We start from the raw sequence: 18,864 nt of genomic DNA on the forward strand, positions 1-18,864 counted from the left end.
TTGAACTGAGAAGGGCAAGTTTAAACTGGACATTGGGAAGTAATCCCTGGCTTTGAAGGTGCTGAGGCCCTGGCACAGGTTGCCCAGGGAAGCTGTGGCTGCCCCATCCCTGGAAGTGTCCAAGGCTAAGTTGGATGGAACGTGGAGCAACCTGGATTAATGGAAGGTGTCCCTGTCCACGGAAAGGGAGCACTGGAACTATACAGTCTTCAAGATCCCATCCAACCCAAACCATTCCATGATTCTCTGACCTTACCAGGATGAGCTGAAGCTTGACAGACTCCAGAGACCAAGATAATGTAGGCAAGCACCTTTAGGTTCTTACCCATAAGAGGGTGTAACAACCTGTGCCAAGCAAGACTCATAGATAAGTCCAGCCCATCACAAACTGACTGATTCTATCCTGAATGTCAACATGGGTCAAAAGTGCTTCTACAAATCCAGCAAAGCACCTCAGACCGAGACTGAGAGCTCTGAAGAGCTCATTCTCACAGTTTAATTGACTCTTGATGTTCATAATGGCTTCCAGCTTGGACGTGGATGCTGCTCTTCCCAAAAGCACTCCAAACTGACAATACTTCACCCTGGGCTTCCATCGATTTTAGGCTGGCAAAATAAACTGATGAAGGGATTTTGCTGTTCCCAAAAAAATCTTCTGGTGATGATACAAATTTCCTGGGGAAGGGTGAGGAAGATGGAATTCCCTTCAATCCCAGTAAAGAATATAACAATCTATATATGCATGCCCAAGGAAAAGAGGTGCTCTGTGAAGTTAATATTTGACCAAAAAACAGGTAAGAGCAGCAATACAAAGGCTGAACTTTCAGCCTTTTCCAGGACTCTTGGATTGTGTCACCCTGAAGCAGCTCAGATCTCAAACTCAGCTTTCCCATTTGGAAAATACTTTGAAACTCCTTTGTGGCCAAAGGAATTCTCTGCCATGCACCATTTTAACCAAAGTTTTGTATCAGTTCAATCAGAAAAGCAGGTTTGTTCTCTCACACTGTGCAGATGTAGAGCTGAGCCCTCTCTCTGGTGCAGGAAAAAAATCCTACATATTTCAATAATGTGCACTTCTTAAAAAAAATTAATACCAGTGGGAAAAGTGAGGTGAAATCCAGAAGTCTTTTTTTTTTCCTCAAATCAGGAGAAATCGACACTTTTTTTAGTAAATCTCATCAATGCTAAAATCTCATCAGTGCTAAAAGCCCCAAAAATATCCTTCTTATAACTCCTTGAACAGGCAAGTTCTTCTGCTAGGACTAGTGAAGGATCCAAAAATGCCATGGAGTGAAGACTCATGGGCTACATCCCAGACACACCTGAAAATGGGTAATAAACTGTGATTGTGACTCAATGCTCTTATTCCTCTTGACACACGGTCAAATGTCCAATAAGGTGAGAAACTCCTCTCTGAGGTGAGCAGTGCAGGCAGCCTGGTTTGGAAAGCTCAGATCACTTCTGTAGCCACCCAGCCTCCAAGGAAAGGACATCAAGGACCTTTCATTGCCACTTCAAGCTCAATCTCGTGTCTTCCAGGCAGTCAGCAAATGCCTCTTGCAGCCCACACGGCCACTTTGCTTTTCTTGAGATCACAGTAAGACAGGGTTGGGTTGTGTGAAAATGAAAGACTTTTAAAATTGTTTTTCTTCTTCTAACACACTTCTCAGAGAGCATTTTCTGGGTTACAGGGATGTGTTCACTGCCAGCCGCTTTGTGGAGGATGCTGGGAGACCAACCAGCCACACCAGTCAAAAGAAAAGAGACTGACTCTTGGAGACAGTGCTCTACCTGGGTGTTTAATTTGATTTGCCTAAATTAAAAGCTCATTACCTTCAGTGCCTAATGTTGGAGAACCCCCTCATCCCACATACTCTGGCTAAGGAGGCAGATAAATGCCTTGGAAGCCTAGATTATTAAACCAAAGGTCAGAGAAAAAAACCAAATCAGTCGATTTTTCCTGCGTCACTGGAGGAAGCCTCAGCTTTTCCTCTTGGCCTTAGCTCCACAGCTCAGCTGCATGCACTTTTTTTCCTTTTGCTCCCACTCCCTTCCCAATTAATCCAGAGCCAGTTGCATTCAGCCAAGAGTTCTGTATGGGCATTTATGTTTTACTTGCCAGGACATCCAGCTCCAAGCATGCAGCACACAAATATTTGTGCTGGCTTTGGGAAGAGCTTTGACCAGGATTATTCACTTTGAGTCCCATATACACCCTGCTCACAGCAGCAGCCAAGTCTGTCTCACTGACTAGAGCTGGCACTCCACTTGAGATAAACTCTCCCAAATTCACTCGCCACAGATACAATCCTTATTCTGAAAGACTCAGCTCTCAAATGCAGAGAAACTATTTCAGAATAGGGAATAGCCCAATTTGACAGAAAGAATCCTGCCTTCATCTCATGCCTTTGTGAGTCATGTTCTTAAGAGGCAGAAAGTCTGCATGAATTTGAAAAGGAATCAGGTAACTTTGGTCTTTTTTTTTTTTCTGTTTTAGCAGGACCCTGCTGCTAGGTAAGCAAAACTTCTGCAGTTTACAGTCCGAAGCTGCTGAATGTCCTGTGTGGCAGAACAATTCACCATTAATCCCTATTCCCAAATACTCTGCCTTCCCTCATCTGCCTAATTTTAGGCAGCCTCATTTTAGGCAGAGTGACAGCCACTTAACAAGAAAGTAGAAACTGTGGCAATTTTACTACTTAGAGACCCAAAAACATGGTCGTTTTCCTAACAGCCAGGGCTATAAACCTGCCAAATGTTCCCTCACTGCTCCCATCTTCCAAGCTAGAGGGTGTTCAAGGAGAGACATACATCAGCCTCTGAAGGAAAGGGATCAAGTGGCAGAGGAGGAAGATTAAGCCATGATTTGCAGCCGGGGAAGCAGAAAGCACTGCCCCAAAGGTCTCACCTGAAGAGCTGACCCTCCTGAGCAGAGATCTACGCAGCCCTGCCAGCTCTCCTGATTCATGGCACACTGCTTTTTGCTGGTGCAGCTCTCACAAGAGACAAGCAGAGGTTCTTGTAGAGCACCCGAGGCTGTTTGCCTGCATTGGTGATGAAAAAGGGGGGGCAGTGGAAGGACACGTCAGTGTCAGGACAGGATGAGAGAAAGGGAAGATTGAGGGGAAGGGAGCTGCTGGTCCTCTTCAGCAGAGCACCCTGGAACTGTTCTGCCTGGAGATACGAGAAGTCAAATGGGAGAAATGGGAGACCTGCTAGAGCATGGGGAGAGGGGATGAACCAGGAGACAGCTGGAGGAATTCTGGAGCTGATGACAGGGGTAGGGAAGCACGGTTAAAATTGAAAAAAAAGCTGCATTAACTATCTGGACAATTAATGGTAATTCCAAGATCAAAAAATAATTAGTGCAATTAGTGCCTTATGCATCTATTTATGTAACTGCTCAGGAAAGGGGAAAATTATCCATCCATGTTTCTGGAATGCTCTGAAGAGTCGAGGAATTGATTATTTAATTTAAAAAAAGAGAATAGTTTAGGAGAGCAGACACAGTATCTGCATGATGCAGAGTCTTTCCTGGGTTAAGGATCTTCAGCAGTTATTAAGGTGCTTTATGCTGCAAATAATTTTGTACATGTAAACATCTTTCCTGATTACATCGATCTCCACAGGCTGAGTTTATACTCTTACATCCTCTCCAATCTCCTAAATTTACTTTCAAATCTTCTGACTATTACTATTACTATTTTTAATGCTCTGGTTTGCAAAACAGAGTATATGTGAATTAGGGCAGATCTGATGCCCTGATGAAAGCAGTGGATTGGAGAGAAAAGGAGAGACACTGCAAACAGGTCTGAGAGTTTATATTGCATGGAAAAGGTCAGCCAAGTCAATCAGGCAAATATAGAAATAAACCCCAAATTCTCCTCTTTCTTCTCAGCCAAGTCTCAGCAGGAACTGCAGTCACACACACGAAATCAGAGCCATATCCTAAACACTTGGTTTTTGTGCGCAAGCTCCATGAAGGGAGGCACCTTTAATGAATTGTGCTACATTTGGAAAAGCCATTTGAATTCTGTAATTAGCACACATACAGTGAGAGCTAACTGTACGTGTTTGTGTGTACACAGCTCTGGAAGAGGCAGTTTAATGAACTGTATCTACTGCAACTGCAACGCAAGTTTCATTTTGTCAGTGTTGTGCCACATGATGCTGTGATGCAGCTTCCAACAGCAGAACACACTTCTCCTCCTATAAAATCCTCTTCCCTCCTTTTTTTCCATGGAGTTGTGGAATAGTTTGGGTTGGAAGGGACCTTAGAGATCACCTGGTTCCAACACCCCCTGCCTTGGGCAGGGACACCTTCCACTATCCCAGGTTGCTCCAAGCCCCATCCAACCTGGCCTCGGACACTTCCAGGGATGGGGCAGCCACAGCTTCTCTGGGCAACCTGTGCCAGGGTCTCAGCACCCACACAGGGAAGAATTCCTTCCTAATATCCAATCTAAACCTACTGCCTTTCAGTTTGAAGCCACTCCTCCTTGTTCTGTCACTGCATGCCCCTGTCACAAGTCCCTTTTCTCTTTCCTCTTGGGTTCACGTACCTTGGCCAAGTGGAACTGGGGGGTAAAAGAAAAGGCAAAAGAAAAGACTACACAAACATCTGTTTAGGTTTAACTCCAGCCAGCAATTAGCCTCCCACAGCTGCTCATTCACTCCTTACTTGCTGGTGTGGTGGGGTGAGGTGAGAAGCAGGAAAGGCCTTGACTCTGTAAGAACTGCTCAGCAGTAACTAAAAAATCCCTGGATTATCAACACTGCTTTCATTACAAATCCAAAACATAGCCTCACACTGGCTACTGTGAAGAAAATTATCTCCATGCCAGCCAAAACCAGCACAGCTTCCTACTCCGGCTTCACTTTAAAAATAAATAACCACCACCCCCAACAACAAGAAAACAACAAAAACCAGAAAAATAACTCCACCTACAGAACCACAGAGTGCCCTCTTTCACTGTGGGCCATCTTTTTTGTGTTATCTCCACACCATTCTCTGCCACCTGAAACCAGCACAAGCAAAGCTTTATACGATCAATACACATCCTACTGCCATTAATCACCAACAGAAACGGAAAAAAGCAAAGTAATCCTGACAAAAACATGTCCAGCTATAATAAAAGGATGGAAAAAAGGGTGAGGATAGATGAGGGGAAAAAATGGAAAGGCTGGGACAAAGAAAGATCTGCAACAATTTAAAATAAACTCACAGTCCATCCTGCAGCTCTTGAGTATCATTTGAGGTCCCCAGGGATCGAAGACTTCTTTCCAGAGAGGTCACTGTCAACAGCAGAGAAAGAAAAGATAAAGAAGCAGTACACCTTTTCAGAGAAAAAAAAAAAAAAATACTGGATCTTAGTTCTGTTGTTTGTCTTTTAATTTAATTTTATTTTTTAAAAAAATACAATGAAGTATTTGAACAAGTAACCTGTGAGAGAAAGGGGACAACATCTACCAATAGCCATTGCCACAGAATGATAAACTAGGTCCTTTGAAAGCATAAATGGTGAATCCCTGTATAACATTCCATGACAGGATGGAATATGACCCCTTGTCAGGAAAACCTCATTTCCATGGACCTTGCACAGGTCTCTGACTCCTCCCGCCCTGAGGTGATACAGAACTGTGCACAGAGCATCTGCAGCTGGAAACGTGCCCCTGATGAAGAGGCAAGAAATTGCATAATAGCTATTTATTGCTCTGAATAATAATTAAGAGGAGGAAAACTGATGTCTACTCTGATATCTTCCACCTTCTTGTTCAAGACTTTAACAGTCGAAACGTTGTCTCTCTTTTGGCTCAGATAAAATGGAGCTGCAATCATCTCCTGTGTTTGTGCTCAACTACTTCTTGGGCTTTATCATCAGGAGAAGAGAATACTCTACCTTAAAAGCAGCTGGAAGGTGGAAACATAGTTTGCTTTGTAATTTGCAATGACTTCAGATTTAAAAAAAAAAAAAGTATGTGTAGATAAAAGCAGAAATCTAGCAGTACTGTTGTCTTTTTCCACCCTTGAATTTCACTGTCTCAAATCCAATTTCAAATTAACAACAGGTCACTACTTTTGGACTTAGCACAGTGAGCAAGAAAAGCACTTCAAGATTTCCCACAATGGAACATGTTAAATAAATTACATTCTTGGTATTTGCATGTGGGATTTCTCTCAGGACGTTTCCAGTTGTAAAAACCCATAACCCATTATCAGTCACGCTTCAATATTTAAGGATAGAAAGAAGAACAGATTAGAAACATGGCTCAATTATTTCTGCAGAAATTTAAGAAATCCTCTGTTTTAATGATTCTGCAGACTTGGACTTGGCCTGTAATTTTGAACAAGCCACTTAATTATATTTCCACTGACAAAATCCTCTCTTCTCTTTTGGGTTCTGCTGGCTTGACACCAAAAGTCACTAAACAGCATAAAAAGTTACTAATATGCCTGAACTACATAAATATTAAAAAAAACCTTGAATACCACCATGTATTTCCACCAATGCTAGTTCTCAGTAACAGTTTTTACTGCTGAGTTTGGAGATTCAGTAAGATAAAGCCTCAAGGAATTGTCTATAACTGAGCTAATAATTACTCTTTGCTGGAAGTACAATGTTTTAAAGAATAAATTGGAAGTTTTCACTAATAACCATTTGCTTCTGTAGAAGGACAGCACTAACCCTACAGAGATCTCATGGATATTATAATTCCCTCTTTCCCTGTCCACAATCCTAACAAATCAATTCCCCATGGAATCCACATGCTGTCCAGTTCAAATACAAAGTCTTGCATCAACTAAAAATACTTTTGGACCCATCAACCCTTTGGAACAAAGCAGAGTGTGGTCCTTGGAGAACAGACAGCAAGCCGAGGTGAAGAAAAGACCTGTGAGGACATTGAATTTGTAAGAACAAGTTAACATCATGTGTGCAACTCCAGAACAAAACCAGCAGCTACAGCATCCATGAACCTTTCTAACCTGACCTGCAAAAATAAGGACAATTCCAAGTGAGTTTTGCTGCCGCCTGCTTTGGAGAAGACTGGAGTGGGAAGCAGCTTTCCTACTGTACAAAACAGTTCAAGACTTCACACTCACGCCATTGTACACTGAGGCAAATCAAGGAGCTGTCAGATTTGTTCAGTATTTTAGAAAACCCACAAAAAGGTGAAAAGAATCTGAGACATAAATGCAAGGGGTGAGGAAAGCGTTTGTCAGTCAGATGAGAAAGTGACCTGGGATTAAGTTCTTATCCAATAATTTTACCTAATATTCCAGTTCAAACATAGTATTTGGACAACTAAATAAATGTCAGTTATCTCAAAATGACGAGTTATGCACTCTGGAGGAGCCAAAGGTCACCATTTGATATAACCCTCATCTGGAAAATAGCAGGACTAAGACTCCAACATGAGTCTCCTGAATCCCAGGAAAGCCAAAAGTATCCCAGGCTACCTCAAAAAAGAAGTGGCCAGAAGCTCAATGGAGCTGATTCTCCCCCTCTACCCTCCTCCCATGAGACCCCACCTCGACTGCATCCAGCTCTGAGACCCCTAACACAAGAAGGATGTTGATCTGTTGGAGCAAATCCAGAGGCGGCCACGGAGATGATCACAGGGCTGGAGCCCCTCTGCCCTGGAGCCAGGCCAGGACAGCTGGGATTGTTCAGCCTGGGGAGGAGAAGGCTCCAGAGAGAACTGGAGAGGAGCTTTGGACAAGGGCATGAAGTGATAGGACAAGGGGGAGAGAGGATTTACTCTGATGGAGGACAGGTTCAGACTGGATATTAGGAAGAAATTCTTTACTATGAGTGTAGTAAGGCCCTGGAACAGGTTGCCCAGAGAAGCTGTGGCTGCCCCATCCCTGGAAGTGTTCAAGGCCAGGTTGGATGGGGCTTGGAGCAATCTGGGATAGTGGAAGGTGTCCCTGCCCCATGGCAGGAGGTTGGAAACAAGTGATCTTCAACCTTTCCAACCCAAGCCATTCTATGATTCTATAATTAAATCTGAGCTACTCTGGGCTAAATCTAACTTGCTTTGACCAAGAATGACTTTATCAAAATCTGTGCAGTTCTTGTGCTGGATGTGGAATATCCCTCTCCAGGTACCAGTTCTGGTAACATGAGCAGTAATTTGATCAGAGGAGCAAAACATCAAGCTCTGCTGGAAGGATGTATGAAGCCATTCTTCAAACAGGAATCTTATTTTAAAAGCCTTGCACTTTTTGTTATTAAAAGGCACACCCAAGTCCTCCAGGATGAGACACACTCACAAGGCATCAGTGATGTTGGAGCTGCACTGATTTACTGAACAGAGAGCTTGGCCCAAGCTGTCTGTGCCATTGCAATCCTTAAATCAGGGGGGGATAAGAAACCATCCTGAGATGGCCATGGAGACTCTATCACACCTGAGGGAGCTGGAAAAATCCTTTACTCAGCCTTTAAGATCAAGGTAATGGGACTGCACATGGTACCAACCTGTTATGGGCAGTCATTAATGAGTGAGGAGCAGGAATTAGAGAGGCAAGAGACCCATTAGAGAGTTCAGGTTCTCCATCTGGCCAGCACAGGTCTGATTCCTCCAGTATATTCTCCACAGATCAGACAAGATGCACCAGAGCAACTTCATTTAGGAGTGTTATTTATTGTACTTATTTATAAGACACCTACTAAGAGGCAGCTAAAAGTTATACATGAAAAAATGTAAAGCCTTGATAAAAATATGTAGAAAAAAAAGACATAAATGAGACAAATTCAGGCAGTAGTTGAGCTTCTTTTTGTGTCCTGATAGGAAAATCAACTAAATTTAAAAAAAAAAAAAAACCAAACAAACAAAACATAAAAGTTGCAAAAGTCAAGGCACTATGTGAAAATCTGGTCTCGTGGAAGGTGTCCCTGCCCATGGCAGGGGGTTGGAACAACATGACCTTTAAGGTCCCTTCCAACCCAAACCATTCTATGACTCTATGATTCTATGAACCTTCCCCATTTTCAACAGGGACAGCCCCAAAAGATTAAGAGAGAGAAAGCAGATGCAAAGATTAGGAAAAATCTCCCTCTATCCCTTCACACTTCCATAAGAGATGGCATAAAAAAAGTCTATAAGCTCATGACCTGGCAGGAGAGTGACTCAGTAGCACATAAACAGAGCCAGCTGTCCTGGCTAAGATTTCTATTCAACAAATAAGGAAGATTTCCATTTTCATGGCAGAAAAAGGGAGTAGGAAGCATTTATAGGTGAGAACAGCCACAATCAACTCAGAGCTATAAACTCCCCCTTGGTCAGGAAACAAATCCTGAAGTGACCAAGAATTTAAGTCACCCCAAAGGCTCAGAATTCTGCAAAAAGAATAAGGACAGCAAAGAGGGACAAAGTACACAGGGTTTATTACTTCTGCAGTGTTACTCAATAAAATTCAATGGTGCTTTAAAATCCCGGTACAAAGTTGACTTCTTGTTTCATTAAAAATAGTCATTCCCCAAAGACATAAAAAGTATTGCAGAGATAGGCCACAACCTGGGATTTTTAGAACCTAAACAACAAAAGCATAACATGGCCAGCTCCTGACAGCTTGGAACAGCCCGGCCAGGGAAGGGGCAAAGTCACAATTCCTGAGAGTGTTCAAAAATAAATCGACAAGGCACTTCACAAGGTTTAGTGGCCTTGGTGGCATTCAGCCAAAGCTTGGACTTGGAGATCTTGGAGGTCTTTTCCACCCTTAATGGTTCTATGACTCCATGATTCTATGATCTTTAGCACCCCAAGAGGGAGAAGAGCCTTTCAGGTGCGTGGTTTGATCTGCAAACACAGCGGGGAACCTGAAAAACCCCAGAGAGGCTGCAGAAAGCCAGGAAAAGGAGGGAAAGAGGGATGGGATTTATGAATTTGTAGGATGTTCAACACATCACACCTGGCACAAGAGGAGTAACCCCATCATCTGCTGAGCATCTGGAATGTAGATGCTCATTTCTTGCTCAGCCACTTTCATGGTGCTACACAAACAACAGCACTGACTTATTCTCCATCCTCCAAGTCAGAGCTTCCCGAGTTTCCTGAAGAGACTTTATGGTACAGGAAGAATCATGAGCATTCTTCCCCATTTTCTAACCCTCAAAAGTTCTTTACCTAAAGTGGATTAGCTCTGCCAGATCTTAGCAGTACACTCAGCAGCCTTCCCCTGAAAAGCTTTACCCACTTTTTTGGGGAAAGACTGTAAAAAATAAACTGGTTTTATCAGACAAAAAATACTATGGGTAGTGAACACAGCAACAACACTAGAGTATCTTATGGGTATTTCTTCAACCTGAAAGCACTTTAAAAGGCATTATAGATTCATAGATTCATAGATTTTAAAAGCCAGAGAGAGCAATTCTGATTATCCAATCTGATTTCCTCCCATAAAATTTTGTCCCATCACTCCCACATCAAGACTGTAGACTGCAGCTGGACTAAAGTGTATCTTGTAAAAAGACATTTGAATCTTGATTGAAAGGTTCGTGGCAAAGCCAAATCCATCGAGCCCCCTCCATAAGCAGTTCTAATGGCTGCTTATCCTCATGCAGAAGGATTGAATTTGTGTAGCTTTAATTCCTATCTCCTGATCTCCTTCTGTGTGAGAACGACAGATTAACGAGCCCCTTGCTATCTATTTGATGTCTTTCCTCCTAGAGAGGTACTTATCACGATCGAGTCCTCTTAGATGTCTCAAACAGAAATTGGGATGGCACGAATTTTAAGGTCTGATTTTCAGACATCAAACAGGTTTGGCTTTTCTCTGCACCCTCTCCATTTTTTGCAAAATAGTTTTAAGTATGGGCATTGTCATTACCTGCTTCACAGAGCATTCAATTCAGGCAACTCTTAAGAGAAAACACATCATCACCATCTCAAGAGGAGAAATAACAGCAGCAGAGATTGTCAAACACGAATTGAAGGGGTTAATGCAATTCTAACAAAGAGTGAAAACAGAAATTGGGTTGTGGCATTTCAAAAGAGATGTGCCATTCACCTTTATGTTTTCTCAGCAGAAACTCCACCATAGAAGGAGTTGTGATTAAAGCACAGGGACACATCAAGTCAGCCCTAACCCAGCCAGTTTGGGCAGGAACAGCACACACAGACTCATGAGTAGGTTGCACAACTTCAGTCTGAGCCCTCAGTTTGGAAGCAGAAGTGCTACTACCACTCACCACTGCCATTGTCAAATTAAAACCATTGGTGCTGGAGCAACAAAAAGCGGTGCTCATGCAGGTATTTCTGTGTGTTATGGTGTGTTTGTTCACCCGCCTGCAAGCCAAGGACCTGCGGCCACAGCTGGGAGGTTCAAGCTGCCACAGTGGCCATAATCCCTTTTTTACATGGGATGTGGGTCACCAATACAAGAGTCACCGAACCCTTGTAGTCATGGAAAAACTGGTGCTTGAATTTTCCTGGCAGATGGAGCGTACACAACTCATCAAAAGTAAAGACAACTTTGTTTTATAAGTTTTTAATTCCATCCTTCTTCTAACAAGGATACCCTGCTACAACAACTGGGGCTCCACCCCTGGGACACACTGGGGAATAATTACACAAATAAGGAGGCACTTAAATCCTTTCCCCACACCTAGGCCAGGCCTCTCTGTCACCCAAGACACAGAAAAAACAGACACCGAAGCTGTCCAAGTGGTTCTAAAGCAATTTCAAAGTCTATCATAAAAACAGTTTAGATCCCTGTCTGACACTGTTGTATTTTAGAACTGGGGTACTATGGAATTACCTTCCATTCAGCAATGACAGTTCATATCTGTCTGCAAGATAAATTCCTCCAGCCTAACCCAACAAAACTGATGAGCCAGAGATTGTTCCAAAGGAAAGAAGACTGCACCTCTAGGGGCTGGGGAGCCATGAGGAGGAATAGCACCCCTTCCCAGCCTACAGAGAGGAGAACAGCAGAGTTTTGGTGCTGGTGTTTTTCTAAGGGAGACAGATGTTTTGCAAGCTCATGTGACAGGCTCTGAACACAGTAGTGCTGCAACATATTGGAAAACGAGCCTGGCTTGTTCCACCTTTCTGAGCTCTAACTCTCTATTGTAACAGATGACACAATTAAAAATAGAAAAAGGATGTGGTCTCAGCAAGGATTGGAATATATCTGTGCCTGTTGGATGGAACATATGGTGGAATATTTTTACATCTTATAAGGAGCTGTGTATTGGACATGTGCTGCTGCTTGTGAGATGCAGCAGCAGAAAAGCTGCATTAATATTTGCTCCCTGACAAGAGGAGCTGCCAGGGGCTGTATCCATGCACAGGAATCATCTGCAGGGCAGCACAGAATGCACCGGGAAACCTTTCATTTTACGCACCATTGGAGTTAATTCGGAAGACATTGGCTGAAGTCTCCTGAAAAAGTTCCTGCAGTTCGCTGGGATCAATCTGGGTGGCTGTGAAGAGAAAAACAGAAAAAACTGTATTAATACTGGACACCACCAATCACTCTGAAAGGGGGATGGTGCTTTGAAAGGGAGAATGTAGGTTCCTCCTTGCTGCAGAAATTTAGCCCAGGTAGGGTGTTCTGATGCAGCTTTACACAGTGCCTGGTCATGGAACTTGCACTGGACAGGCAAACCCAACACCACCAGGACAGTGAAGATGCTGCTGCAACACAGGGGGTGCAGCCCACATGGATTGACATGGCAATTGTAGGGATCATCAGCAATCAGAATAGAAATAATTCCACCTCATTTATGAAGTGGGAGTGTCAGAACCACGACTGAACAAGAGACCACAATGCCAAGTGATGGTCAACCAGCACTTTACAGAGCAGGAGGGCCCATGAGCAGGTCCTGCCTATGGAAAAGGGGAGGAAGAAGTGAGCAGAGGGCACCTGCCCCATGGGGTCAAAGCTTTTGGGGTGGTGATGCCATGAAGATTTTTTGCCTTTTCTTTTATACCCCTTTGTACCTTTTTACAACTTCTGTATTCTTAGTGCTTTTTGCCTACATTCTTGGACTTGTTTGTTCAGCCAGGAGAACAAACATTTTAGAAGCTTTTTAGGTAGAGGATAGTATGCCAGACCCCAAGGTCCTCTCCAGGACACATTCTGTAAACTAAGATAGAACCATCCAGGGGAAGGTTCCTTGGGGAGGGGGCTCACCTGAGCCTCTCATTGGGGAATCTTTGATAGATGTGCTAATTAGTAACACCTATAATGTTATACCCGATCTATGGTGGGTGTGCATTGCAGTGGGCATTGAGGTGCATTCAACCTGGATGTGTGCACCTAAGGATCCTTAAAGTAAATACAAAGTAAAATCCCTTTTTCCCTTCTAACCGTGTCTGACTCTTGATTTTAAGACCAAGAAAAGGCATCAGTAGGAGGGAGGTGGGAGCTCAGATGGGACCTCCACACATTCCTCTCCTAACCCCCAAGGGAGGCTCCTCTTCCTATTTCTACCTGATAGCTCAAGTGCAAGGGGCAATGAGTCAGTGCCAGGAATTTTTTCTGCTGATGCCCAGAAAATTTCTCACAATTTCATTTCCAAGGTCCACTTTAGCCAAGGTACTCAAATCTGCCCTGCAAGGAGAACACTGAAGTGAGGGTTTGAATATTTTGGGGTTTCAGGGTGGCAGGTGTAGGTGGAATTGTTTGGGGTGTTTTTTGCCTTTTTTTGTTGTAGTATTTTGTTTGTTTGTCTGTTTTAGGTAGTTTTTTGCTTCTTTGTTTGCTTTGGTTTGTTTCATGTTTTGTTTTTAACTTCATTTCCCAACTTTAAAATCCCTGAAACAATTCCAACCTTCTCCACACTTTCATCATCCCCAGAAAAGGAGTGATGTGATGTTGGACTGAGCTATACCAGAGAATCACAGAATCACAGAATGGTTTGGGTTGGAAGGGTCCTTCAAGATCATCTCCTTCCAACTCCCTGCCATGGGCAGGGACAACTTCCACTGGACCATGTTGCTCCATCCAACCTGGTCTTGAACACTTCCAGGGATGGGGCAGCCACAGCTTATCTGGGCAACCTGTGCCAGGGCCTCACCACGCTCACAGGGAAGAATTTATTCCTAATATGCAATCTAAATCTACCTTCCTTCAGCTTAACACTAATAACTCTGACTGTGTTAAGTTCATATTACAGAGAAAGGATATGTCACGAAAATAAGATTTAAACAAGCATTTCAATTTTGATTGGGCACAGTCACCAGAGAAACACTCATTTGTAACTATGTCTTTGGCACCAGTTTTATGGCAGCAGCTTTCCAGAAGATTTTCCCATGGTTTTCAGGCCTATTCTGCCTCCCACCTGTGTCAGCTTTTGTAGGGCTCCCAGAAGCTGCTCTACCTGAAACTTTGGTCATGTCCTAAAGCACCCCAGGGCTCCTCCACCCAACACAGCCCAACAGCCCCTGCTATTCCCCAGCTGTTCCTCTGAGGTGAAGCGTCACAGATTCAAACAGGAGCTGAGATCAATTTCTTCCAGTCAGCAGACTGGAACTCTGACCTGCTCTTCATCCCTTAACCAGATTTCCCTAAGCTGCTAAAACACCCCACACCCAATCTGCACCTGGCAGAGCAGAAAGCCAGCAATGGAGCAAGGCAAAAATTAGGGAAATTGGGCAAACTGAGAAGCCTGCTGGATGCAGTGCTCAGGTTACGGCTGAGGATGCATCTCCCAGTGCTGGAGGAGCAGCTGCACACACAGAGAGATGATTTCCACTGCTTCTCACACTCACTGAGACGGTTCAGCCCTGTAACAGCTGTAAATAATATCATGGATCAGCCTGTCAGGATGACACAAATCCAGGGAATTGAATGGTGTTTAATCCAAATGCACAGGGCCTCATTGATAGAGATTTTCTCACTCTTCTCTTCCTGCAATTCCTCCTAAAACAACTGTCCCAGACACTCCTTTCCTTTGCTTTAGAGATGAGGCTGCAGAACAGCAGAAATTCCCCTGTCCCCCAGGAATGTCACTTCTTACTCACAAGATCCAGCTCTCATTAAATCACTGGCAAAAGAGCAGCACAGGATAAGATTTCTAGATCTTTACAGATTCTGATGACCCCCATTTTAGGAGGGGGGAAATCTTGGATTTCCAGGGTGCTAACATGTTCCAGAGAAAATTGATCTGCACATTTTGGGATAGAACTCATTTTGGATGGGTGGGGGTTTTTTTTAGAGGAGGTGGGGAGGGTTTATTTAACTTCATTATTTCTATTCTTTCCTTAGAAACACTGAATTTACCTCAACAGATTTTTAGCCTGGCCCAGTAATCCTGACTCCATATGCACTGAGGTACTGGACAACGCCGCAGATGAACCATGAAGCAACCAAACCAAGGGCTGGGAACTTCCTCAAGACCTCAGTTGTAATCACCCAGCTGGGAATCATCCAAATAATCCAGACTGCAGACTTCAGTGTGTTCCCATGTGGGGACACTCCTGCACAGCATCCAGCAGGTACCTCTGAGGACTCATTTAAAACGCCAAAGTCACACCAAGACCAAAGATGAAATATCCCAAATGTTGCAAAAGGCAGGAGAAGCACCAATTTCACTGCACAGACTGTGCACACCTGAGAAAGAAACACTGAGCAACACTGGGAGTCCAGAGTTGTTCCATGAAGTTAAAAACTACCCAAAAATTCAGGCGCTAATTTGGGAGGGTGAGATTTATTTATACTTATTGGTGAGAGACCAATTTTCTTACCCTGTGCCACAATTCCCTAATGGAAAAGAGTCAAAATATAACAGGACAATGTGTGAGGACCATACTCTGGATAAATGGAAATACTTCATTTTTTAAGTCTCCATGTATTCACTGTAGTGAAGATTATTTATTCATTTAAATGAAAGAGGACTGTGAGGTTATGAACTCCCCCTCAAAGGCCTCTCAGTCCACACCTATCCAACAGCACCCACAATCACCCTCCCACCTAAAAAAAATGCAAATTAAATCTAAAAAAAAACCCAACAAGGCAAATGAAACCTTTGTCCAAAATTTCCAAACAATTACTTAGAAAATGCAATTGTTGGAGAATGTTTTTTTCTGAGGAAACTGCACTCTATCTGGCTTGCAGTTTCCTGCTCCTGGACTTTTATTTCGTGTCACAGCATGCTGCCAGCTCTGGTTTTATTTTGTTTTTATTTTGCAAAAGAAAAGAAAATAGTAACAAGGAGGATGTTTTAACTACTCCAATTTCAAGCTTCAACACATCAAGCTGAGATGATGTAACTATTCATGGAGGATGCAGCAATTCAAGCAGACAAGCAGAACAATTTAGAAACAGCAGCGGAAAGCAAAGCAAAACCGCATCTGTACTACCAAGCCAAGGAAGAAAAACCCAGACTGAGAAGTAAAGTGGATGTGAAGTCTGATAAAAAATTAAACATCTTGATTACATCAAGTGAATACTTAAATATTAGGATTCCCCAAGAAGGAGTAGGAGGTTTCTGATATGCATTAAATGATGTTATGCATTAAATACCCCTGACACTAACAGAGTTCAGGGTCACAGCCAGGAAAAAATGACTTTTATTTACACTGTGGGTCCTCGAGGCTGTGAAGGTTTTGCAGTGGATGTGTTACAGAATCCCACACACAAATGGTTTCTCCTTTACTTCCTTAACTGGACATTTCCAAAAAAACATTTTTTCTGTTTCCATTTATTTTCCCCATTTTTTTTTCCAGGAAAATCTCCTTGGATCCCAGGACAGCTCAACTTCCTCTGCAATCAGTTCAGCCTTCTCCCTGCCTAGCATACAGTGATGCCCTGCTATATTTATTGCTTTTGTATTTATTTTTATTCATAGAAATCATAGAATGTTTGGGGTTGGAAGGGACCTTAAATATCACCTGTTCCTGCCACCGTGGGCAGGGACACCTTCCACCACACCAGGTCACTCAAAACCCCAGCAATTCCTAAAGCAGCAGCAGCAGCTAACATTGGCATTTCTGATATTTGCCTATTTAATTCTTCTTTCCTTTGCCTGAAAAGCCCCACAGGCACCCAGGTAAGTGCAACAGATGGAAAAAAGAGCTTTTCAATACCTGCTCTTCCAAAGCAAAGTGTGTCAATGCTGTGAATGGGATCTTGAGGAACTTTGTGATTTGGGTGTGGAGTTTTACCCCAGAAATTGCTTCCTCTAGGCAAAAAATCTGTGAGACTGCAGCAAGGTTGAATCCAGCCACGCAACATTGCCTCACACCCATCTGCTATGCAGGGCCGGCATCTTAGACCTCTGTGTTACCTGTCACACTCTGCATCAGCGCAAAAAAAGGAGAGGAAAAAAAAAAGGAAAGAAAGAAAAAAAGAAAAAGGAAAACTGAATCATTGAATCATTTAGGTTGGAAAAGACCTTTGAATCCAACCATGAACCCAGCACTGCCAAATCCACCACTAAACCGTGTGCCTAAAGTGCCACATCTACACATCTTTCAAATACGTCCCGGGATGGTGACTCAGTCACTACCCCTGACAGCCTGTTCCCATGCCTGACGACCCTTTCAGTGAAGAAATTGTTCCTAATATCCAATACAAACCTCACCTGGTGGATCTTGAGGCCATTTCCTCTTTTTTTCTACCACTTCCTCCTTGGGGGGAGTGACAGACCCCAGCCTGGCTGCAATCTCCTTTCAGGGAGTTTCAAGGAGTGGTTGAGAAGCTTAAAAATCCATGCAAGCCTTACATATGATTTTTGCAACCAGTGTAGCAGAGAACACTCAGAGTGCATCACTTTCCATGATTCAGAGCAGTTATAATCTTTAATTCATCACAATTCTGTGAGACGCTCTGGATGAGGACTGGCCAGTGGAGGGATGTGGTGTCTGTTCTTGGAGCAAAACAGAACCCAGGGACACATGGGCTGCTTCCCCCAGTCCTGCTCAGGAGGGAGAAAATAGCTCTGCAGCACCTGGGCATCCCTGGGGCTCCCAGGCACTGGGACAGTCGACAGCTCCAAGCACCACCACCAGTGGCTTTGGTAAGGAAGGAGAAATCCCAGCAGGAATTTCTTACAGTTCCTCTTCAAGACAAGCCAAATACGATTCCTGACCAGGCCTATAAGGTCTTGTTTTGAGTGATCTGGATATAATTAATGTCCAAAGGGAATTGCTGGAGGTCCAGGACAACACACATGGCAAAGGAACCCACATGAACATCCTTTTGCTTAATGTTAATGAAAAGTGCCCGTGTTTGCCACGTTAATCTTCCTTTCCTATTAATTATTTCACACTAATTTGGAGCTCCTAATGGCTTTTCTGCAGCCAGGTGAAGTCAATTGCCTCCCTGAACTCAATTTTGCAGCAAACTCAAAATAACCTAAAAGCTGCAGAGAAGAAGAAGAAGCAGTAATTAAAGTAATGCCAGTAAAAAAGGGGAAAAGAGGAAAAACAGAACAAGAATTTGATCTTTCTACTTACAATACTTAATGTGGCTGTAGAAAAGCAACTCAGCACCCCAAATTGTCATGGATTTATCCCCAAAGCATCACCAAAAATTATATCTGTGGTCTCCTTAAAGAAAGTCACAGATTTCAGATTTCCTGCAGCCTCTCTCCTTTGAAAGCTTTAACTGAATTTACAGCATCATTTTTGCCAAAGAAGCTCCCACAGAAAGTTACTTGGTCTCCAAACTCCTCTTTCGTACCATGAAACACCTGCAAGGAGTGAAAAGCAGGCAGGAAGCAGCCTGCTCACTCTGATTTCAAACCATCCACCCCAAATCCTCAGTTTACCTCTACCAATAAGGATCAAGCACCACCACACTCAGCCCTGTGGCTCAACCCTTCCACAGCCCAGATGAGTGGATGAGTCTTACCCATCCAGCACTTTGCTCTTTCTCCAGGACCACTGGAGTCATTGCAAGGCTTCAATTCC

The 18,864-nt window shown here is 43.4% G+C and overlaps 1 protein-coding gene across 12 annotated transcripts in view; it reads right to left on the reverse strand.

Annotated features, from left to right (window-relative positions):
* The window catches only part of TSNARE1 (t-SNARE domain containing 1), a 461,355-nt gene that overhangs the window by 297,272 nt on the left and 145,219 nt on the right, over positions 1-18,864 (reverse strand). For all 12 annotated transcript variants that reach the window (XM_048286664.1, XM_048286666.1, XM_048286665.1 and 9 more), the window contains 2 exons: positions 12,351-12,428; positions 5,226-5,295 (listed from right to left, as the gene is read on the reverse strand). In XM_048286664.1, the coding sequence (XP_048142621.1) occupies positions 5,226-5,295; positions 12,351-12,428 (148 nt within the window). The remainder of the gene's footprint in view (positions 1-5,225; positions 5,296-12,350; positions 12,429-18,864) is intronic.

This window comes from Corvus hawaiiensis, chromosome 26 (genome assembly GCF_020740725.1).
Source record: "Corvus hawaiiensis isolate bCorHaw1 chromosome 26, bCorHaw1.pri.cur, whole genome shotgun sequence".
Taxonomy (NCBI): Eukaryota; Metazoa; Chordata; class Aves; order Passeriformes; family Corvidae; genus Corvus; species Corvus hawaiiensis.